The following is a 20,322-nucleotide window of genomic DNA, read 5'->3' as shown; positions in this document are numbered from 1 at the left end:
TACAGTGCACTATGTGGGACATGGGCAAGGCCCAAGCAGCTCATTGGGGGAGCCCCTGCCTGGCATGCAGAAGGTCCCAGGTTTAATCGTCAGCATCTTCAGGTGGGTCCGACTTGAACCCTGCAATCTTCATCAGAGGCCTTTCTTCATGTGCCTCCTTCCACAAGAGGTCCGGAGAGCAGCAATAGGAACGGGCCTTTTCTGCAATGGCTCCCCATTTGTGGGACGCTCTCCCCAGAGAAACTCGCCAGGCACTTTTGTTACATATCTTTAGGCTCCAGGCAAAAACATCCCTCTTCTCCCAGGCATTCAACTTATTAATGTCCTATGGTTTTTTAAATGTGGTTTTTGGGGGGTGGGGTGATTGGTTTGATTTTGTTTTGTGTTTTGTGTTTTCATTTTTTATTTTTATACTGCGAATTGCCCTGTGATCTTAGGATGAAGGGTGGTATACAAATTTAATAAAAAGCATTAATCATGCTGTGCAGGAAAGGCTCCTGTTATCACAACTGCAATAAATTAATTTAACGCTGAGCAAAAACACACACGTATTTCAGCATCTCGCACACTCTGCATGGAGCTCCAGGTGCGATGGACAAGACTCCCTGTCTGTTAATCTGGACGGCTGCTGCCAGTCCGTGCAGGCAATACAGAGCTAAATTGAGCAGCAGCCTGACTCAGCATACAGCAGCTTCCTACCTAGCGGGGTGGGGAAATATGGGGCTGAAACTTAAGAAGACAAGGCGTTTCCTTCGGTGCAATTTGCTTTTGTGATAGGAATTTTGAGGTCTTAGATATATGGTAATGTTCATAAGCATACCAACCAAGCATGCACATAGATCAGCACAGGAAGACCGACCTGGAACCATTTTGGTTCCTAAACTGAGCAAATGTTTTCTCTGCAAGGTCAAAGTGGGAAACCTCCCCATTGTCTCTTTCCTCACAAATCCTGTCTTAAGGGCACATTTAAGATATGAATAGGGTGTGAGCCTGTGACCTGGCCCAGGAACTAAGTATTTATCATTACAAAAGACTGGCCAGGCTCCCCAGGCAATCCAATCAAGTAACCTGCCAGACAGGAGATAAACGACAGGAGAGGAAGTGAGATCTCCAGGCTAAACAGTACATTAGACTGATGAACATTTGTGGGGGCTGAAACCAGGAATAGGGTGGGTGGAGTCTGGGAATCCAAAGGGTACATAACTATAACTTGCTTTGTTTTTATTTTGTTTTGCTATCTGTATGGAATTTGGGAAAGCCGTGGAAGGGAAATTTTGGTTGACTTTAGGAAAAATGTTTAAAAATGAGCAATGATGTACAAGTATTGAGGTTTAAGTTTGGATATAAGGATTTGTTGAATTAATAATTTAAATTGGAATACAGGAAGGGGAGGTCTGAGGAGGTCTGAGAAACAAGTTAAATGAAAATAAGTAATTGAAATTTTATGTGTTCTTTTTAAATTGTTTTTTAAGTTTTGGATTTTTGTATTTCTGTTATTTTTTGTCTAATTTTTGTTTTTGTGTGGTTTTTGAAAATGCTAATAAACATTTAAAAAAAAAAAGATAAACGACAGGAGAAAAACAACATTCAAATTTCTGTTTAGACCGCTTTTTCTGTGATGCAGGTGTGATGTATCTGAGGGGTGGTCTTAGGTTACACCCCTTCTGTGATGTATGTATGATGTTTCTGGACTTGGTCTTGATCTACAGGGTGGCAATTTCAAAAGTCTGTATAAGGGCTTGCACACCATTTTTCTGGATTCCCCCTCCTCTCCTGCAGGTGAGGGGAGCACCCTGTTGCAACAGATCAATAAAGATCAGGCTTACGAGCTGCTTTGCTTCTCAATATTCTCTGGTTGGCCTCTGTTATTTTCTCCTACCAATAGGGAACCTATATAAGGACTCTATATGGGCTCTTGGATACCCCATAAGGGGAAAAGGGCAATTTTTGTTTACAACACTTTGCAGATGAGAGAGCGGAGAAAGAGACAAACCAACATACAATAAGACGCTTTTGCAGCGTCTGCAACCAGCCACACTATCTCGAGAAACGCACGTGTGCGAAAAGTCGATCGCGCATGCGCGGAATGCTGGAGGGCGGAGGCGTGGCCACTCCCAGGGCGGGGCTTTCCTTCCTTCCAGGGACCGTCCATAAAGTACCCGATCCCGGGAGGCGAAGAATTCGGCGGGGAGCGCGAAAGAGGGAAGCCGAAATCTCAGATACAGCCTTAAATGTTTCCAAAGCATTGCTGGGAGGGAGGGGGAGGTCCTTTCCACGCCGCTGGCTCTTCAGGGTGCGCAACGCTTCCGAGAGCGTGAGGTACTTTGCGGACGGTCCCCGCGCTAGGCTCACCCACCCCGGCTCGGCTTCCGTACTTCCCTCGGTCGCCATGGAGACGGCGGGCGGACGCGCAGGAGGTCTTCGCCGGTTGCTAGGAGACGCGGGAGGCTGGGCAAAAGCGCGACGGGGAGCGGCAGCAGGTAAAGGCCGCGTGGAGCCTCCCTGGCCAGGGGCAGTCTATCCCGGAGGGGGAGCGGCGCTGGCGGGAGACACGGCTGGAGCCCGGCAGGTCCTAGAATCCTAGAAGAGCTGGAAGAGACCCCAAGGGCCATTGAGTCCAACCCCCTGCCAAGCAGGAAACACCATCAGAGCACTCCTGACATATGGTTGTCAAGCCTCTGCTTAAAGACCTCCAAAGAAGGAGACTCCACCACACTCCTTGGCAGCAAATTCCACTGTCAAACAGCTCTTACTGTCAGGAAGTTCTTCCTAATGTTTAGGTGGAATCTTTTTTCTTGTAGTTTGGAACCATTGCTCCGTGTCCGCTTCTCTGGAGCAGCAGAAAACAACCTTTCTCCCTCCTCTATGTGACATCCTTTTATATATTTGAACATGGCTATCATATCACCCCTTAACCTCCTCTTCTCCAGGCTAAACATGCCCAGCTCCCTTAGCCGTTCCTCATAAGGCATCGTTTCCAGGCCTTTGACCATTTTGGTTGCCCTCCTCTGGACACGTTCCAGTTTGTCAGTGTCCTTCTTGAACTGTGGTGCCCAGAACTGGACACAGTACTCCAGGTGAGGTCTGACCAGAGCAGAATACAGTGGCACTATTACTTCCCTTGATCTAGATGCAATACTCCTATTGATGCAGCCCAGAATTGCATTGGCTTTTTTAGCTGCCGCGTCACACTGTTGGCTCATGTCAAGTTTGTGGTCAACCAAGACTCCTCGATCCTTTTCACATGTACTGCTCTCAAGCCAGGTGTCACCCATCTTGTATTTGTGCCTCTCATTTTTTTTTGCCCAAGTGCAATACTTTACATTTCTCCCTGTTAAGATTCATCTTGTTTGTTTTGGCCCGGTTCTCTAATCTGTCAAGGTCGTTTTGAAGTGTGATCCTGTCCTCTGGGGTGTTAGCCACCCCTCCCGAGCGTCCACTGTATAAGACTAGGTTTATTTCCTTAAATAGCATCCTAAAAAGTGAGGGTGGTCTTATACATGGGTCTTACTGTCAGGAAGTTCTTCCTAATGTTTAGGTGGAATCTTCTTTCTTGTAGTTTGGATCCATTGCTCCGTGTCCGCTTCTTTGGAGCAGCAGAAAACAACCTTTCTCCCTCCTCTATGTGACATCCTTTTATATATTTGAACATGGCTATCCTATCACCCCTTAACCTTTGGTCAACGGGATCCAAAGGTCCAGGAGAACAAGCGGGGAGGCTGCGCTTGGTCCGCCTCCCTCCCGAAAAGGGCCATTCAATATATTATTATTATTATTATTATTATTATTATTATTATTATTATTATATTTTTATTAATTTTCCATTTAAACATCTATAACCACATCATTATTGAGGTTCACATCAGATTGAGGTTGAATCCTGACAAGAGAGAAGTACTGTTCTTGAGGGACAGGAGATGGGCAGGTGTGGGGGACTCCCTGGTCCTCAATGGGGTAACTGTGCCCCTGGAGGACCAGGTGCACAGCCTGGGAGTCATTCTGGACTCACAGCTGTCCATGGAGGCGCAGGTCAATTCTGTGTCCAGCTCTATCTGGTACACAGGCTGAGACCCCTCCTGCCCGCAGACTGCCTTGCCAGAGTGGTGCATGCCCTGGTTATCTCCCACTTGGACTACTGCACTGCGCTCTACGTGGGGCTACCTTTGAAGGTGACCTGTAAACTACAACTAATCCAGAATGTGGCAGCTAGACTGGTGACTGGGAGCGGCCGCTGAGACCATATAAAAGAGGTCTTGAAAGACCTACATTGGCTCCCAGTACATTTCCGAGCACAATTCAAAGTGTTGGTGCTGACCTTGAAAGCCCTAAACGGCCTCTGCCCAGTATACCTGAAGGAGCGTTTCCACCTCCATCGTTCAGCCCGGACACTGAGGTCCAGCTCCGAGGGCCTTCTGGTGGTTCCCTCGCTGTGAGAAGTGAGGTTACAGGGAACCAGGCAGAGGGCCTTCTCGGTGGTGGCACCTGCCCTGTGGAACGCCCTCCCAGCAGATGTCAAAGAGAAAAATAACTACCAGACTTTTAGAAGACATCTGAAGGCAGCCCTGTTTAGGGAAGCTTTTAATGTTTAATAGGTTATTGTATTTTAGTGTTTTGTTGGAAGCCACCCAGGGTGGCTGGGGAAACCCAGCCAGATGGGCAGGGTATAAATAATAAATAATAAATAATAAATTATTATTATTCTCCACTTTTCTTCTTTGGCTCTTTAGAGCCTTCCGACGTTTTTCCCTCCCGCCTGGCCACGGGCTCCAAAGATGGCTTTCCAGAGTCCAACTATCTTCCCCAAGAGTCTCATCAGCTCCATAAGACAAACTGTGAGTCCCAGAAAGTGGGGAGGGGGCAATTTTACAAAACAGTACGGCAACTATATTGCAAGTCGCTGTGAGTTTGCATTTTGTAAACAAAGCGACTAATTAGCCCAATAAATAATAATAAAGCAATTAAATCCAGTTTGCCCACAGTTCTTTCTTCCCTGAATGTATTTACATATATATTTCTAAAAGTACTTGCATACAGTTATATCATAGAATACTGTATTAAATGTGTTTGTGGAAGAGCGATTAATGATTCGTTTTATTACATATTTTGTTTTTGTTTTACTATGTATTTTGAATTCTCATTTTGTCTTCTGTTATCAACCACCCTGGGATCTTCGGATGAAAGGCGGTATGCAAATTTAATAAGTGCATAAATAAAATAGATATCAAAGCATTTTGCAGGAATATCTATACACAGTAAAAAAAATAGAATTGGAAATTGCAGAAAGATGATTTGCATAAGATTGGTGGCATAGAAACATCCAAGCTGTTGATATGAACCTATAAGGTCCTATGTTTGAGAGATCACCTTATCCCATATATAACCATTATATAACCATTGCATGTGTTGGTTTCCCTTGAGCTTTCTCCCAGTTGAATGACTGAGGTGTGGAACACTAGATTATGCTCTCTTCAGACAGGCAAGGAACAGTTTGCTTCACAAACAGAAAGGCACTCTGCACCTGCCCAGGGATGCGTTTGCTTTTAGGGCCTTTTTTCGTTGTTGTTGTTTTTTGTCTTAAAGGGTGTTCTTCTGCTGAATATTGTCTGCTTCCTCCATATGAGCCTGTCCCTTTCTTGTGTCGCCTTTAGGATTACAGCAAATGGCAAAGAGACAATGTGGCGCGGAAGTCCGCACTGAAATTAAACATGCCTCCAATTTTGGCACCAAACGACTTGAAGAAGAAAGGGGGTGTCAGTTCTCCAGAAAAGCCAAAAGAGAAGAAAATAGGTTGGGAAAGGTTTTGCTTGTGTGCCTGGACTCTGGCCCCCGGGCAGAGGAGGAGGAGTTGGTTGCTACTCTTCCAGGCTGGAGAAACTTTCAGCACTTTCTCCCCTTCTCTGCCATGTTGTCCCCAGCAGCTGTAAACTGAGTGCTTTACCCAAAACAAATTAATGCCGCTTTTCTGTTTCAGAATGGGCAACGACTGCAAGAACGGTTGTGAGAATGATGCCCTCTATGCGACAGAAGTCCACTTGGAATCTAAATATGACAAAGGAAATGGCCCGGGCCAAGAGATTGGAGAATATCAGAATCATTCAGGTACATAAAGCATTCTCGGACTGCTGGTATCCTCTGGTTTTGGGTGGCGTTAAGAAGAGGTGAGCTGAAAAGAACAAGGAAGTCCCAGCGAAAGAACAATGGCAAGAAAAACTGATAAGCTATGTGGAATTGGCAAAGTTAACATATAAACTACGGGAGAAGGACAACCGTGACTTTAAGGAAGAATGGGAACTTTTTACAAACTATTTATAAAGACAGCAAAAGGTCTTGGATTCCTTGGCAGGTTTTGAATAAACATTCACAAATTTATTAGTAGAACATAGGATAAGGTAATGATATGCACAACATTTTAACATGCAGAGAATAATATGTGCAAACAAATCAGAGAGGGGAGCTGAAATAAGTTTTAGGAGGGTTGGAGAAGGAGGGATGGGAGGGAATAAAAAGGGGGGGAATGTAACTGGATATATTGATTGATAATTTGTTTTGTTAAAATTGTTCAATAAAAATATATTTAAAAAAGAAGAAGAAGAGGTGAGCTGTTTGGTAATCCCTTCCTTCCAAAAATTCCCCAGCGGTTTATCAAGCACAAGACAAACAGCTTGGAAGAAATAAAACGCCATTCCAACTTTCTCCTGGAGAAAAACCGGGCGCTGATGGAGGAGATCAAGGACATGGATGCAGACACCGTCGTCCAGGCCAGGGGCCTTCTCCAGCAGTATGACATGTTTAGGGTAAGGCTGGTGTAGTCAGGAAGCTGCCTTAGACACCTGAATCGCTCTGCGTCAGGGCCATGTGGCTGTACCTGGCAATAATTGGCACGGAAGGGAAGTCCCTGAATCCCAGCCCTTTGCTTGAACTAAGCAGCTTCTCTATGCTTCTAGAAATGTAGGAAGCTGCCTGATACTGAGTCAGAGTATTGGTCATAGAATCATAGTATAGTAAATTTGGAGAGGACACCCAAAGGCCATCTATTCCAGCCCCCTGCAACGGTCCATCTAGCACAGGATTGTCTTGACTAGCGGTGACTTCCCAGACTTTCAGGTAGGAGTCTTTCCCAGACAGGAGTTCAAGATGGAACTTTTTGCAAGTGAAGCGTGTTCTCTGCCACTGACTTAACAGCTGTTCCCATATAGCCAGGAGCGGTTGAAGTTCATACAATTAGATTATAAATTGCCCACCTGCAATTTATTGGCCAGCCTGCTGTGATGTCATGGAATGTTCACAAGCATTCTGAGGCAGTGAAACCTATCGCTATGGAAAACAGTCTTAGTGCAATCTTATGCGACCAAAATCATTGGATAAGAAGTCCAACAATTTTGCTTGCAATCCTTAACACACTTACTAGGCAGTAATCCCCACTGAGCACAGTGAGTGTTAATCCTGAATGCTGTGCATGTTTTAAATATTTTGTTTTGTGTTATTCGCTCTGAAGTATTATAAAATCCAATTTACATAGTGCACCACAGATATTGGCATTATGATATTGGTAGTTTTATTTTCAGTCCCTTTCCCAACAACCCCAACATAGATTTTTACTTTTCCAGAGCTGCTGCAAACTGGGGTTGTCATTTTCATCAAGCTTTTCACTATGATTCCCAGGCACTTTCCCTGGCCAGTCACCACTAGTTCAGACTCCAGGAGTGCCTTTGGGAAGTTAGGATATTTTTCTCCCAACCTGCATTGCTTGACACTTGCTTACATGGCTATTCTAATTCCCAGCCACCCAGTTTGGAGGGATCCTTTTGGATTTCTTCCCAATTGACTTTTCTGTACAAACTAGCTCCACTGTTAGTCCCTCTCTTCCTCTTTCAGTCCTCTTTCAGTCCTCAAAATTATCTTAGTGTGTTGGGGTTCTCCCTTTCACTCTACTGTCTTTGGCAGCTTGTCCATAGCTTGGGGAAACCCTTTAGAATGTAGCCTGGCACATTTGAGATTACGTCTGCAATGGGCAGGTGGGAGTAAATACTACCAAAGTCTTCCTCTTGTCTATTCCTTTCTGCTTCAATTAAATCTAGTCTCCAAGATGCAATCAGGCTTCAGGCCTGTATTCTTTGCTTCATGATACTTGTTCTTCAGAGTGAGAAATCCTTCTTTTAAAATATTTTCTCCAGGAGCTCTCAGTTTCTGCTGCGTATTCCATCCTACCGCCACTGCAGAGGGCCTTCTCAGTAGTGGCACCCACCCTGTGGAATCCCAATTGACTTTTCTGTACAAACTAAGAGCTGCAAGAGGTTCATGAACTAGCTTTGGTTCTTGGTAGTCCCAAGAACTGGTGCCTTTTGCTCCTGTCTCTGCAGACAATCATCCGATCTCTTCGGGACTCAAGTCAGAACCAAGCTGGTGTAGCAAAAGCAGATCTTGTGGCAGCAGAGAAAACGGTGGAGAAGAATTTGGGAAGTAAGCAGCACGTGATCTCAGGTGCCCTGCCTGCTCCCAGCTGGGTGGGGCAGAGAAGGAGCCCAAACCAGTAAACCCAAGGAGATCTTTGGATTTAGCTGTAGTGGAAAGTTAGCAGAAAACAGAAAAATACAAATCATAGTAACAAAAGCAAACAATGCCCTGCTACACACACAGTTTTAAATACCGTAAATTGTTTTAATTAGCCACAGGCCTGGGAGAAGAGGAATGTTTTATTCTCTTGTTAATTCTGCTGTTTTAAATGTGCATTTTATATTTGACCTCATTTAGCAACGTTTTCTTTTGAAAATTTAAGATTTTTTTGTTGTTAACTTTATTGTTTGTATTAAATATGTATTCTGTAGTTGACCTCCTTTGTAATTTTTATTTTGAAATCTTTAAGACAATATTTTAGTTAATTATGTTGGTTTGACTGTATACTTTATATCTGACTTTCTTCAGTAATGTTTTCTTCTGGGTTGTTTCCTTTGACATTTTAATGTGGTGTAAACTGCTTTGAGATTTTTTCTTAAAAATATAAAGCAGTATAGAAACAACAACAACAACAGCAACAACAACATTTGCTTTTATCTTCTTCCTCTTGCCCTGCCCTCTTCCTCCTACTCCAGAACTGGATCAGGAGATGAAACGCATGCAGGCCAAAGTGCACGTCCTCCAGGAGGAGCTCAACATCCTGAGAACCTACATGGACAAGGAGTACCCAGTGAAAGCCGTCCAGATAGCCTCTCTGATGCGCAGCGTCCGAAACCTGAACGAAGAGCAACAGGTGAGCCGAGGGAGCCCTTGCTGGCCTCTGCCTTGTCTTCTTGGGCACAGGGCTGGCAGCAAAGAGCCCTTGGGTACCGGTTTGATCCCTTTTCCTGCTTTGCCGCCCCCAGGACGAACTGGAGGAGATGGAGGATGTGTTCAAAAAGTGCCTGGACAATATGGCAATGAAGACGCAAAAGGAGCGGGAGTGCTTTTTGCAGCGCGTTACAGAGGTCCGTGGGGCAGGGCTGGTTGTCTGTGCTTTGCCCAGTGGATGGGTCTGGGTGGGGCTGGTTGGGGTTGTCTACTTTCCATGCAATGTGTCCGGGCTTCTTCACTTGGCCAGAGGTCCGGAGAAATCTTCTCCTGGGCTACAAGTTTGTTACCATAGTGGAAAAAAGCAAAGTTGCAGATTTTCCTTGAGGACTTTTTTGTAAATTATTTCCCTACATTGGGAGTTTCTAGTGCAGTGCCCACAGGGGCCAAGACAGGTTGGCGGAGCCGACAGGTGTGGCAGCAGCAAGTGAGAGGGAAGAGGACTCCCTGCGACCCAGTTAGACCATTGGCCCATCTTGCTCATTGTGGTCTTCCTCCGACAGGCAATTTTCTTGAGGTTTTCAGACCGGGCACAGTCCTACTTGTAGATTGACCTGGGACCTTTCGCACACAGAGCACATGCTCTGCCTTTGAGCGAAGGCTCTCAAACGCTCCCTTCCCTGGTGTTGTTGTTGCAAACAAACCCACAAACCTTGGCAGATGCTTTTAAGTGAAAAGCAGAATGTCAGGGGATCTGATCACAGTTTTCTCATGCCATTTCTGTTTGGCCGCCACCAGGCCCAGAGATTAGTGGCCTAGATCCACAGATGACCCGATGCAAGATAAGGCAACTGTGTACATGTTGTTGGGATGCGTCCAGGGAGACAGGGGCAATTGACAGGCCCCCAGCTGGCTCCAGCCCACCGGCCGGCAGCCGGGCGAACTCCGGTCCTTGTATCAGCATGTAACTGCGACCCGAGCTTCAGAAGCTGAGCACGCAAACCAGCAGAGATAAGAACTCTTCGCAACAGAAGGGCAGATTAGAGGCTCTGTAAAGCGTATTTACAGGCATTTTATTCAGCATCAGGACAAAGGAAAAGCATGTCTGCTCCCCTTCGTGTCCAAGCAAACAGCATAAGCAAAAGCTATATAGGTGGCGCTGTGGGTTAAACCACAGAGCCTAGGACTTGACGATCAGAAGGTTGGCGGTTCGAATCCCCACGACGGGGTGAGCTCCCGTTGCTCAGTCCCTGCTCCTGCCAACCTAGCAGTTTGAAAGCACGTCAAAGTGCAAGTAGATAAATAGGTACCACTCCAGCGGGAAGGTAAACGGTGTTTCCATGCGCTGCTCTGGTTCGCCAGAAGCAGCTTAGTCCTGCTGGCCACATGACCCGGAAGCTGTCTGCGGCCAAACGCCGGCTCCCTCGGCCCATAGAGCGAGATGAGCGCCGCAACCCCATAGTCAACCACGACTGGACCTAATGGTCAGGGGTCCCTTTACCTTTTTATATACAAACGGAAGTTCCCAGCATGCTGTGCTGGAATGTAAGCAGGCATGTGACACACAACATCCTGTTCCTCTTAAGGTAGAACAGAATATCTTAACACATGTATGCATATATAATTCAAAATGTCTGGGAAATGCTCTTCTGTCTACTGGAGCAGAAAGTTCAGCAGGAATAGTCCCGTCCCCCCCAATCTCTGGCAGGGAGATTCACACCCTCTGAAAAATGATTTCATTTATGATAGTCAAGTGGCAGCTTGAGTGTCAGTTGAGCCACAGCGTGCAGCTTGGCAAAGCGATCTGTTGAACTGTCCTCTGGGAACTCGCACCTTCCGAGGGCTCAGGGTACCCTCTTGTTGCCTTCCGGGATCCTTTGTCCATCTTTGCTTCTAAATCGCATTTCCCCCTTTCTCTGTGCAGAAGAAACTGATGGAATACCAGGACGGCCTTCACCAGATGGATAAGAACAATTTGGAGCTGAAAAGACAAATAAGCAAACAAAAGGAGGCAAGAGGCCTGGGGACGGCAGCAAATGGCTCGGTGGGGAATTCTGCCAATGGCTGGTGAAATATACTCGGAGTCGCAAAGTGATTTCATGCTCTTTATTCAGCTCATAGTGGTGAGGAGGAATGAATGAAAGTCCCCTCAAAGTATCTGCCTTATATACATTATTTACACAATGGGCTGCACATGATTGGCTAATTCCGGAATTGTACTGTAAACCAATCAGGTTGTGGATTCACTTCAATCTGGAGCATGATTGGGTGGTTCCTGCCAACCAATCATACTGCTGCATTGTTCTAGGACCAATCAGACTGCTGCATTCTGAATCCTATTGTTCTAGGACCAATCAGACTGCTGCCTTTTGGATCCTATTGTTCTAGGACCAATCAGACTGCTGCAGTTTGGATCCTATTCGACTCAGTACATAACACCCCTCCCCTCTAAGTTCCAGTCCTGCCCGGGAGGTCGCATTCATAGTCCTCAAGGTACGCTGGCGGCCTACGTGTGCGTTGCGGCCTGGGGTGTTCCCTGGTCCGGGGTTCTGGTTCTGGCTCGTGTTCCAAGGATGCTGGCTGTGATGGGGCTGTTTGGTCTGGCGCAACCGGCTCGCTCAGTCGTGGTTCTGGTTCCGGTGTCCTTTCGGCCTCCCGGGACCTCTCTGTATTTACTGGTTCTGCCTCTCCTGCTGGCCCCTGCTGTTCTATGGGCCTCACTGCCCCACTGTTCCCCTGGGACTCCTCTGACCTGTCCTCCTCCTCCTGGTTTTCTCCCGGGAATCGTCGCCGTATCTGGTCACAGTGGCGGCGCCAGCATTGCCCCCCATCCGTTAGCACCTCGTACGACACGGGGCCAGTGACCCTGGTGACTGTGGCGGGTACCCATGCAGGGCCTGCCCCAAAATTCTTTGCGTACACTGGGTCCTGGGCCTCGAAGGTCCGGGGGTTCCTGCCTTCCCCCACCCCTACCTCATCCTGAGCTCTATCGGGGTGAAGGCGGTCCAATCTGATTGCAAGGCGCCGACCCATTAGTAGTTCAGCGGGGCTCCGGCCAGTCGTTGAGCTGGGGGTGCTGTGCTGTGCTAGAAGGAATGTGGCAAGGCGGTACTCCCAATCCCCTTGCGTCATGCGGCGAAGGGTGTCCTTGGTGGTCCGCACCATGCGTTCTGCTTGGCCATTGGTGGCAGGGTGGAATGGCGCCGAACGGATGTGGCGGATGGCGTTCTGCGCTGTGAAGGTTTGGAATTCTCCTGACGTAAATGCAGTCCCGTTGTCTGAGACGAGAGTGTCAGGGAGCCCGTGCGTTGCAAACAGCCTGCGTAGTACCCGGATGGCTGCGGATGTAGAAGTGGATGGTACCAGTGCGACTTCCAGCCATTTGGTGTAGGAGTCCACCACTATGAAGAATGTTTTCCCCTGAAAGGGGCCAGCGAAGTCCACATGCAGGCGTGACCATGGTGCTCGGGCAGACTCCCAGGACTGGACTGGGGCCCTTGGGGGATCTGGGCGGGATTCTTGGCAGGCCTGGCAGTGTTTGACCCAGGCCTCTATCTCTCCGTCGATCCCCGGCCACCACACATAACTCCTGGCAAGGGCCTTCATTCTTACTACCCCTGGGTGTGTCTCGTGTAGGGCTGTGAGGACCCTTTTGCGGAGGGGCTGGGGAACAACGACCCTGCTTCCCCATAACAGGCACCCCTTGTGGGCCGACAGTTCATGTTTGCGGGTTGTGTAGCTGGCGAATTCTGGCCCGGGGCTGCTGCTGGGCCATCCCCTCCACACCCAGTCCAGGACCCGGGAGATGACCCTATCTTTCTTGGAATGGTGTGCAACTTCTTGTGCCTGAATGGGGCGGTCGGGAAGCAGCTCCAGGCTCATAACCTCTTGTGCAGGTGCCGGGTCGGGGCCTGTTTCTGGTAGTGGTAGCCTGCTGAGGGCGTCCGCATGGCCCATCGCCTTCCCAGGGCGGTGAATCAGTGCATACTGGTAGCTGGCAAGGAAAATTGACCACCTGAGGACACGAGGAGACAGCACTTGGGGGGTCTGCTTTTCGGGGGCAAACAAGCCAAGCAACGGTTTGTGGTCAGTCACCACGGTGAAGGGCCGCCCATACAAGAAATCATGGAATTTTTTTACTCCCTTCACGATTGCCAGGCCCTCCTTGTCGATTTGTGAGTAGTTCCGCTCGGTTGCGTTGAGTGTCTGGGAAAAGTATGCCACCGGTACCTCTCTTCCATCTGGGAGTTGGTGTCCCAGGACAGCGCCAATGCCATAGGGTGAGGCGTCGCATGCTAGCACCACCGGCAGCCTCTCGTCGAAGTGTGCCAAGACCGAGTTTGAGACAAGCAAGTCCTTGACTGCCTGGAATGCGGCCTCCTGGCGATGGCCCCACACCCAAGGGGCCCGCTTGTCCAGGAGTCTGTGTAGGGGCTCCGCTACCGCCGCCTTGTGGGGAAGGAAGGAATGGTAAAAGTTCAATAATCCCAAGAAGGCCTGAAGTTCAGTCTTGTTCTTGGGCGCTGGGGCATCACAAATGGCCCGTACCTTGTCCCCAGTCGGGTGAACCCCTTCTGCATCCACCATAAATCCCAGAAAGTCCACTTGAGGCACTCCTAGTAGACATTTTTCCCGCTTCACCTTGAGACCCGCCATCTGGAAACGGTGCAGAACAGTGCGGAGGCGGTCCTCAAACTCCTCTGGTGTGGGCCCGGCAATCAACACATCATCAAAGAAGGGGGTGACACCAGGAATCCCTTTAAGGAGAGAGTCCATTAGATTCTGGAATATGCCTGGTGCCACGCTGACCCCGAATTGCAGCCGCTTTACCCTGAACGCTCCTCTGTGCGTCACAATCGTCTGTGCCTCTGCTGTGGCCTCATCTACTGGCAGCTGTTGATATGCTTGGGCCAAGTCCAGCTTGCCAAAAATTTTCGACCCAGCCAGGGTGGCAAGGACATGGCTGACCACTGGCACTGGGTATGCATGGGCCATGAGGGCCTTGTTTATGGTACATTTGTAGTCTGCGCAGATGCGGACCGAACCATTAGGCTTGACGGGTGTGACGATTGGGGTTTCCCAGGGGGCATTAGGCACCGGCTCCAGCACTCCTTGCTCCACGAGTCGGTCCAATTCCTCGTCTATACGGGGTTTCAGGGCGAATGGGACCCGGCGGGCCTTGAGCCTGACTGGTCGTACTGCGGGGTCAAGCTGTAGAGCAATGGGGGGGCCCGTATACTGTCCCAATTTCCCATCGAAAACCCCCGGAAACTCCTTGCATATGGCGTCCACGTCCACTTGTAAGCTCATGTGGTTCACCCCGGTGATGGCTAGTCCCAGTGGTCCAAACCATGCCAACCCCAGTAAGCTAATGTAGGGGCCCTTGACCACAAGCAAGTCCAGTTGCCGCGTCCGCCCTCGGTATTGCACCCTGAAGGTCCCCACCCCCATTGTGGGGACCTTACGTTTCTGCAAGTCCCGGAGGGTGAATGGGGCCGGCCTGAGTTTGGGACCCCCAGTAGGACACAGTTTCCTTAAGGTCCTTGCCGAGATTATGGATAGAGTTGAACCCGTGTCAAGCTCCATGCGGCATGGGGCCCCCTCTATCTGTACCTCTACATAAATTTTCTCTACGTTGGGGTGGGGCAACTGGTATACCTGGAAGTCTGTGAGCTCCGTCGAGTTGCCTTGGTGCGTTGGGCCCCGGGACCTGGGGCTCTTGGATTGGTCATCTGATGCCTGGCTTCGGGTGGGCCGAGCCCGACACACCCGGGCGATGTGTCCCAATTTTCTGCACTGCCTGCACTCTGCGTTGCGGAAACGGCAGGTCCTCCTCTCGTGACTTTCTCCACAGCTTGCGCAGTTCCCTCCTTCTCGTCGAGGCAGCTGTGGTATGTGGGCTGCTTGAGTGCGCTGCTGTACTCGGTGCACCTCCTCCCTGTCGGATCCCGAGTCGTTGGTGAGGTCTTCGTGGTGGACCCTCGGTTGGGACGGCTGGCTCAGCCGTGCCTCTTGCGTCGACCTCTCAGCAGCTTCCGTTGCCAGGGCCTCCTCCAGAGCGACCTGGAACGTTAGGTTCTTCTTAGCGTAGAGGCGTCGTTGCAGCTTCTCATCCTTCAGGCCACCGACGAGGCGGTCACGAAGCATGTTCTCCAGCTCTGAGAAGTTGCAGAACCGGGCAGCTTGGCGGAGAGAGGTCACAAACCCAGTTATGGTTTCCCCAGGGGCTTGCCGCTTTGCGTAGAAGGCATTTCGACGAGCCACCACTGAGGGCTGTGGCGAAAAGTGCCCCTTCAGCTGTTCCATTATTGTTTTGTATGGAACAGTAGCGACGTCTTCAGGCGCAAGGAGAGCCCGGGCGATTTCAAATGTCTCCTCTCCGCAGACGCTGAAGAATATTGCCCTCTTCTTGGCGTCTTCTTCATCGGTGACCCCTTTGGCTTCTAGGAGGAAGGTGAAACGGGAGGCGTACGCTTCCCAGTCTCCAGATGCTGGGTTGAATGGCGAGAAGCTGCTGTCAGTTGCCATTCTGAGTTCCTTGTGTCCCGGAGCTGAAGCCTGGATACACGGTGCGAGGCAGCGGTGCGGCAGGTGGCGGTGCTGCGGTGCTGTGTGTGGCAGTCAGCTCAGCGGGATCCCACCTTCGTCGCCAGTGAAATATACTCGGAGTCGCAAAGTGATTTCATGCTCTTTATTCAGCTCATAGTGGTGAGGAGGAATGAATGAAAGTCCCCTCAAAGTATCTGCCTTATATACATTATTTACACAATGGGCTGCACATGATTGGCTAATTCCGGAATTGTACTGTAAACCAATCAGGTTGTGGATTCACTTCAATCTGGAGCATGATTGGGTGGTTCCTGCCAACCAATCATACTGCTGCATTGTTCTAGGACCAATCAGACTGCTGCATTCTGAATCCTATTGTTCTAGGACCAATCAGACTGCTGCCTTTTGGATCCTATTGTTCTAGGACCAATCAGACTGCTGCAGTTTGGATCCTATTCGACTCAGTACATAACAGCTGGGCTGGGGTGTCAGGGCTGGAGCCAGGTGAAGCAGAGCCAGTTGCCAGCAAAGTTCACTTTTTGTTCAAGGAAGTGAACATACAACTCAGCAACTCTTTCCAGTAGGTCTTGCCCCTATAGAGCAGGACTGATGGCCCCTGCTTTCCACCCTTTTTAAGGCTCCTCCTCTTCCAGATGTTTCCCCAGCAGCCCCAAACTGCATCTGTGCAACTTTGGTCTCTGTCTTGCCCTCCTCATTGTCCTGTGTACTCTTGGAGACAGGGCGGGGAGGGGAGAGCTTGTCTCAGCAGGAGAGGGAGACTCCCTGGGTTCTTCAGCAGCCTCTTGATCTCCGCCCCCCTCTGCTTCAGCCTCAGAGTCTGAACTGCTCTCTATCACCGGCTCTCCCTTCTCACTAAACCCTGTTGCTCCTTCAGCATCCAACCCTTCCTCCTCTGACCTCTCCTCAGTGTCCCACCAGCAATCTCTGGGCTCGGAGCCTTCCTCCTTGGTGGGGTGGGGTGTCTTCCCTGAGTACCAGCTGGTACCTCCCAACACTCCTTGTCATAGAATTGTGGAGTCGGAAGGGAACTCGAAGGCCATCTTGTCCAACCCCCTGCAATGCAGGAATTGCCACTGAAGAATCGCTCACAGGTGACTGTCCAATCAGTGAAGTAGAGTCCAGGACCTTCCGAGGTGGACTGAGAAGGGGCTTAGTTTTCCTGGTCGTTACTCCACCCTGACTGGTCGTTACTCCCAACATCCCTGGGAAACGATCTCACAACTGGAGCTGGAACGAGGGGAGGCTGGTCTTTGGCATGGAGGCGCTTTGGGAGGGAGTTCTATCTTTCGCGATGAACATGAAATGCCACCCCTGGTGGATTGTAGGCTGAGATGCTGAGCTGAGTGTAGATTGAAGGTGGAGCTAAAATAATTGGATCATCATATGGGGAGAATCTTCCACATCTCTGCTCAGCCTGATGGTGGTAGCTAAACTTAGGCAGAGGTTTTCTCTACAACTTGGCGGAGGCAGCAATAGGGCACCCTCAGAGTTACCTGTGAGTAAGCGGTGAACTTCTGATCTGGAAGCCCAACTCCGTGGAGGGGGAAGGCCGTTTGGAGCAGGGGAATGGGAAGTGTTTGGAGCCGGACTGCGAGGGCAGTTGTTGTTATAACAGCAGCAAGAAGTCTTGCGGCACCTCAGTGACTTGTGGGCTTGTTATGGCGTCACCTTTCGTGGGCTAGAACCCACTTCACCCATCTCCCTGACTTGCTTCTTTCTCCTTTCAGGTAATTGCTGGACTGGTAAAAGACGTTGCCACGTTGCACAAGAAACTCAACACACTCCATCACTCCACTGGGGATCCGCGAGAAGTGATCTTTGCAGACGTCCTCCTCCGTAGACCCAAGTAGATCCCTTAGCCTGTGTCCCAAGCAGTAGCATTTTCTGGGGGCACTTTGGGTCATGCTTTCACGCTGAGCAAGCCCTGGGGGGAGGGGTGATGCGTTGCATTGGCCAAGGGGCTGCACCAGGGACTGAAAAGCAGGAAGAAGCAGGGCGGCTTTCTAGCAGGTTACAGGGTGAAATAAAGGAGCCTGCAGCTTTATAGTCTCTTGTGGGACCCTGTTTTTAGGCAATGAGAATTGACGGGGCCACTTTGGTTCCTGTCCTCCTTGCCAGCTTCCTGCTGCCAGTCACAAGGACATAAGCAGATCTTAGTCTAGGGCTGGGCAATATCTGGTTTTCAACAACGTGATAGATCACCAGCTAAACATTGCTATATACAGTGGTACCTCGGGTTAAGTACTTAATTCATTCCGGAGGTCCCTTCTTAAGCTGAAACTGTTCTTAACCTGAAGCACCACTTTAGCTAATGGGGCCTCCTGCTGCCGCCGCCGCACAATTTCTGTTCTCATCCTGAAGCAAAGTTCTTAACCCGAGGTACTATTTCTGGGTTAGCGGAGTCTGTAACCTGAAGCATCTGTAACCTGAAGCTTATGTAACCCGAGGTACCACTGTATAACGATATAGCACAATGTCTGAAATAAGGTGGAGCTATGTAGAGACTTTGGCTGCCTTCGTGGTTTTTCCTGCGTCTTGATTTTTGCCGGCACCTGCTCTTGTGATTCGCTGCCCCCCTACATGAGGCAGGGGAGAGCTGGGCCGGCAGAGTTGAACAAGGGCTGCAGGAATTGAGAGCATGGGAATTGAAGCACTGCAGGAATTGAAGCATTGGCTGGCTTCACGGTTTCCCCCACATTGTGATTTTGGCATGTGTTGCCAGGTCACATAATTTGCCAGGCAAATTATGAAACCAGTTTTGGACGCTATATTGATATATCGCCCAGCCCTAGTCGAGACCTGCATCCTGCTCTCACAGAGGCCACCCAAATGTGTGTGAGAACCTGCAAGCAGGATCTGAGCCCCCCGAGCCCCCTCCCCTCCTGACATTCAGAAGCATCACTGCCTCCGAATGTGGAGGCAGATCAGAGCCATCTTGGCTAGCAGTAGCAGTAGTAGTAGTAGTAGTAGTAGTAATAATAATAATAATAATAATAATTTATTATTTATACCCCACCCATCTGGCTGGGATTCCCCAGCCACTCTGGGCGGCTTCCAAAAAAATATTAAAATACTGTAATACATCAAACATTAAAAGCTTCCCTAAACAGGGCTGCCTTCAGATGTCTTCTAAAAGTCTGGTAGTTGTTGTTCTCTTTGACATCTGGTGGGAGGGCGTTCCACAGGGAGGGTGCCACAACCGAGAAGGCCCTCTGCCTGGTTCCCTGTAACTTGGCTTCTCGCAGGGAGGGAACCGCCAGAAGACCCTTGGCACTGGACCTCAGTGTCCGGGCAGAACGATGGGGATGGAGACGCTCCTTCAGATATACTGGACTGAGGCCGTTTAGGGCTTTCAGCACCAACACTTTGAATAGTGCTCGGAAATGTACTGGGAGCCAATGTAGGTCTTTCAAGACCGGTGTTATGTGGTCTCGGCGGCCGCTCCCAGTCACCAGTCTAGCTGCTGTGTTCTGGATTAGTTGTAGTTTCCGGGTCACCTTCAAAGGTAGCCCCACGTAGAGCGCATTGCAGTAGCCCAAGCGGGAGATAACCAGAGCATGCACCACTCTGGCGAGACAGTCTGTGGGCAGGGAGGGTCTCAGCCTGTGTACCAGATGGAGCTGGTAAACAGCTGCCCTGGACACAGAATTGACCTGCGCCTCCATGGACAGCTGTGAGTCCAGAATGACTCCCAGTAGCCTTCAGTAGCCCTCTCCTCTTTCACAGTCTTGTCTAATCCTCTTTTAAAGCCACCCAGGCTATCACTGCCTCCTGGGGGAGCGAGTCCCATAGTTTTTACTGCGCTGCATGAAGACTTCTATTTTGTGGAAGAGACAAGGGAAATGGCAGTTTTGCTGCTGCTCTTCTGCCCTTCTTTTCTGCCTCAGACATTTGCGCTTCCTCTCCTCTGATTTGCCCTTTGCTTTTTCCTTCCAGGTGCACCCCAGATATGGATATCGTTCTCAACATCCCCACGGACGAGGATTTCCCCCTGTAGTTCCTGGAAACGAGCTTGGGATTATGCACCTTGATCACGCAACCCCCTCCCTGTAGGCCTCTGGGAGCCAATTTCCCTCCTGCTTTGCTGAGCTGCACCCAAAACCAGCAGCCTGCCTCACTCCTGGTCCGTCGTCTTTAAACCTTCCTGCTAAGAATTGCTGCAGGGGCTTTCCTTGGCATCCCTGCCTGCAAATATTCCAGCATTAGATTCTATTAAAGCCAGTCCTATCTGTTCAAAGAGAGTCAGTGTCTCAAATAATCACGACTCCTCCATGGAAGTCATACTATCCACGCTGCACTGATGGTGCAACATTTGCCTGTTTCGTTTCGGTTATTATATTTCTGTGCCGCTTTTCACTCACACGAATCACAAATCCGCTCACAAATGATAAATAACGAGAACGGAATGGAACGCCCCAGATACAACATAAATCTCATAGAATAAAGGAATCATCAGAAAAACAGTTGCAAATAATCAGTCAAACTCTT

General features: G+C 49.4%; 1 protein-coding gene across 3 annotated transcripts; it reads left to right on the top strand.

Moving 5' to 3' along the window:
- Positions 1 to 2,374: 2,374 nt before the first annotated feature.
- Positions 2,375 to 20,071, top strand: LOC309344958 (uncharacterized protein C20orf96). Of its 3 annotated transcripts, none has more exons than XM_081867905.1 (11): positions 2,375 to 2,569; positions 4,728 to 4,832; positions 5,649 to 5,787; positions 5,972 to 6,099; positions 6,636 to 6,794; positions 8,361 to 8,460; positions 9,090 to 9,247; positions 9,360 to 9,461; positions 11,189 to 11,275; positions 17,562 to 17,680; positions 19,771 to 20,071. In XM_081867905.1, exons 1-11 carry the CDS (start codon positions 2,390 to 2,392, stop codon positions 19,829 to 19,831), a joined length of 1,338 nt encoding a protein of 445 aa, XP_081724031.1. In that variant the 5' UTR covers positions 2,375 to 2,389; the 3' UTR covers positions 19,832 to 20,071. The 3 variants fall into 3 exon arrangements, with proteins under 3 accessions (XP_081724031.1, XP_081724032.1, XP_081724033.1); XM_081867906.1 differs by having other exon boundaries at positions 2,393 to 2,480; XM_081867907.1 differs by lacking the exon at positions 2,375 to 2,569 and adding an exon at positions 3,685 to 3,696.
- The last annotated feature ends 251 nt before the right edge of the window (positions 20,072 to 20,322 follow it).

This window comes from Podarcis erhardii, assembly GCF_964252035.2.
Source record: "Podarcis erhardii genome assembly, chromosome: 6".
NCBI lineage: Eukaryota > Metazoa > Chordata > Lepidosauria > Squamata > Lacertidae > Podarcis > Podarcis erhardii.
This window is presented reverse-complemented; position numbering and strand designations above follow the sequence as displayed.

What these genes read in the sequence shown, in the direction of transcription:
- LOC309344958 (XM_081867905.1), top strand. Translation starts at nt 2,390, where the DNA reads ATGGAGACGGCGGGCGGACGCGCAGGAGGTCTTCGCCGGTTGCTAGGA. An exon ending in TTTTGCAGCGCGTTACAGAG is followed by an intron (nt 9,462 to 11,188) that starts GTCCGTGGGGCA and finishes TTCTCTGTGCAG; the next exon opens with AAGAAACTGATGGAATACCA. An exon ending in AAATAAGCAAACAAAAGGAG is followed by an intron (nt 11,276 to 17,561) that starts GCAAGAGGCCTG and finishes TTCTCCTTTCAG; the next exon opens with GTAATTGCTGGACTGGTAAA.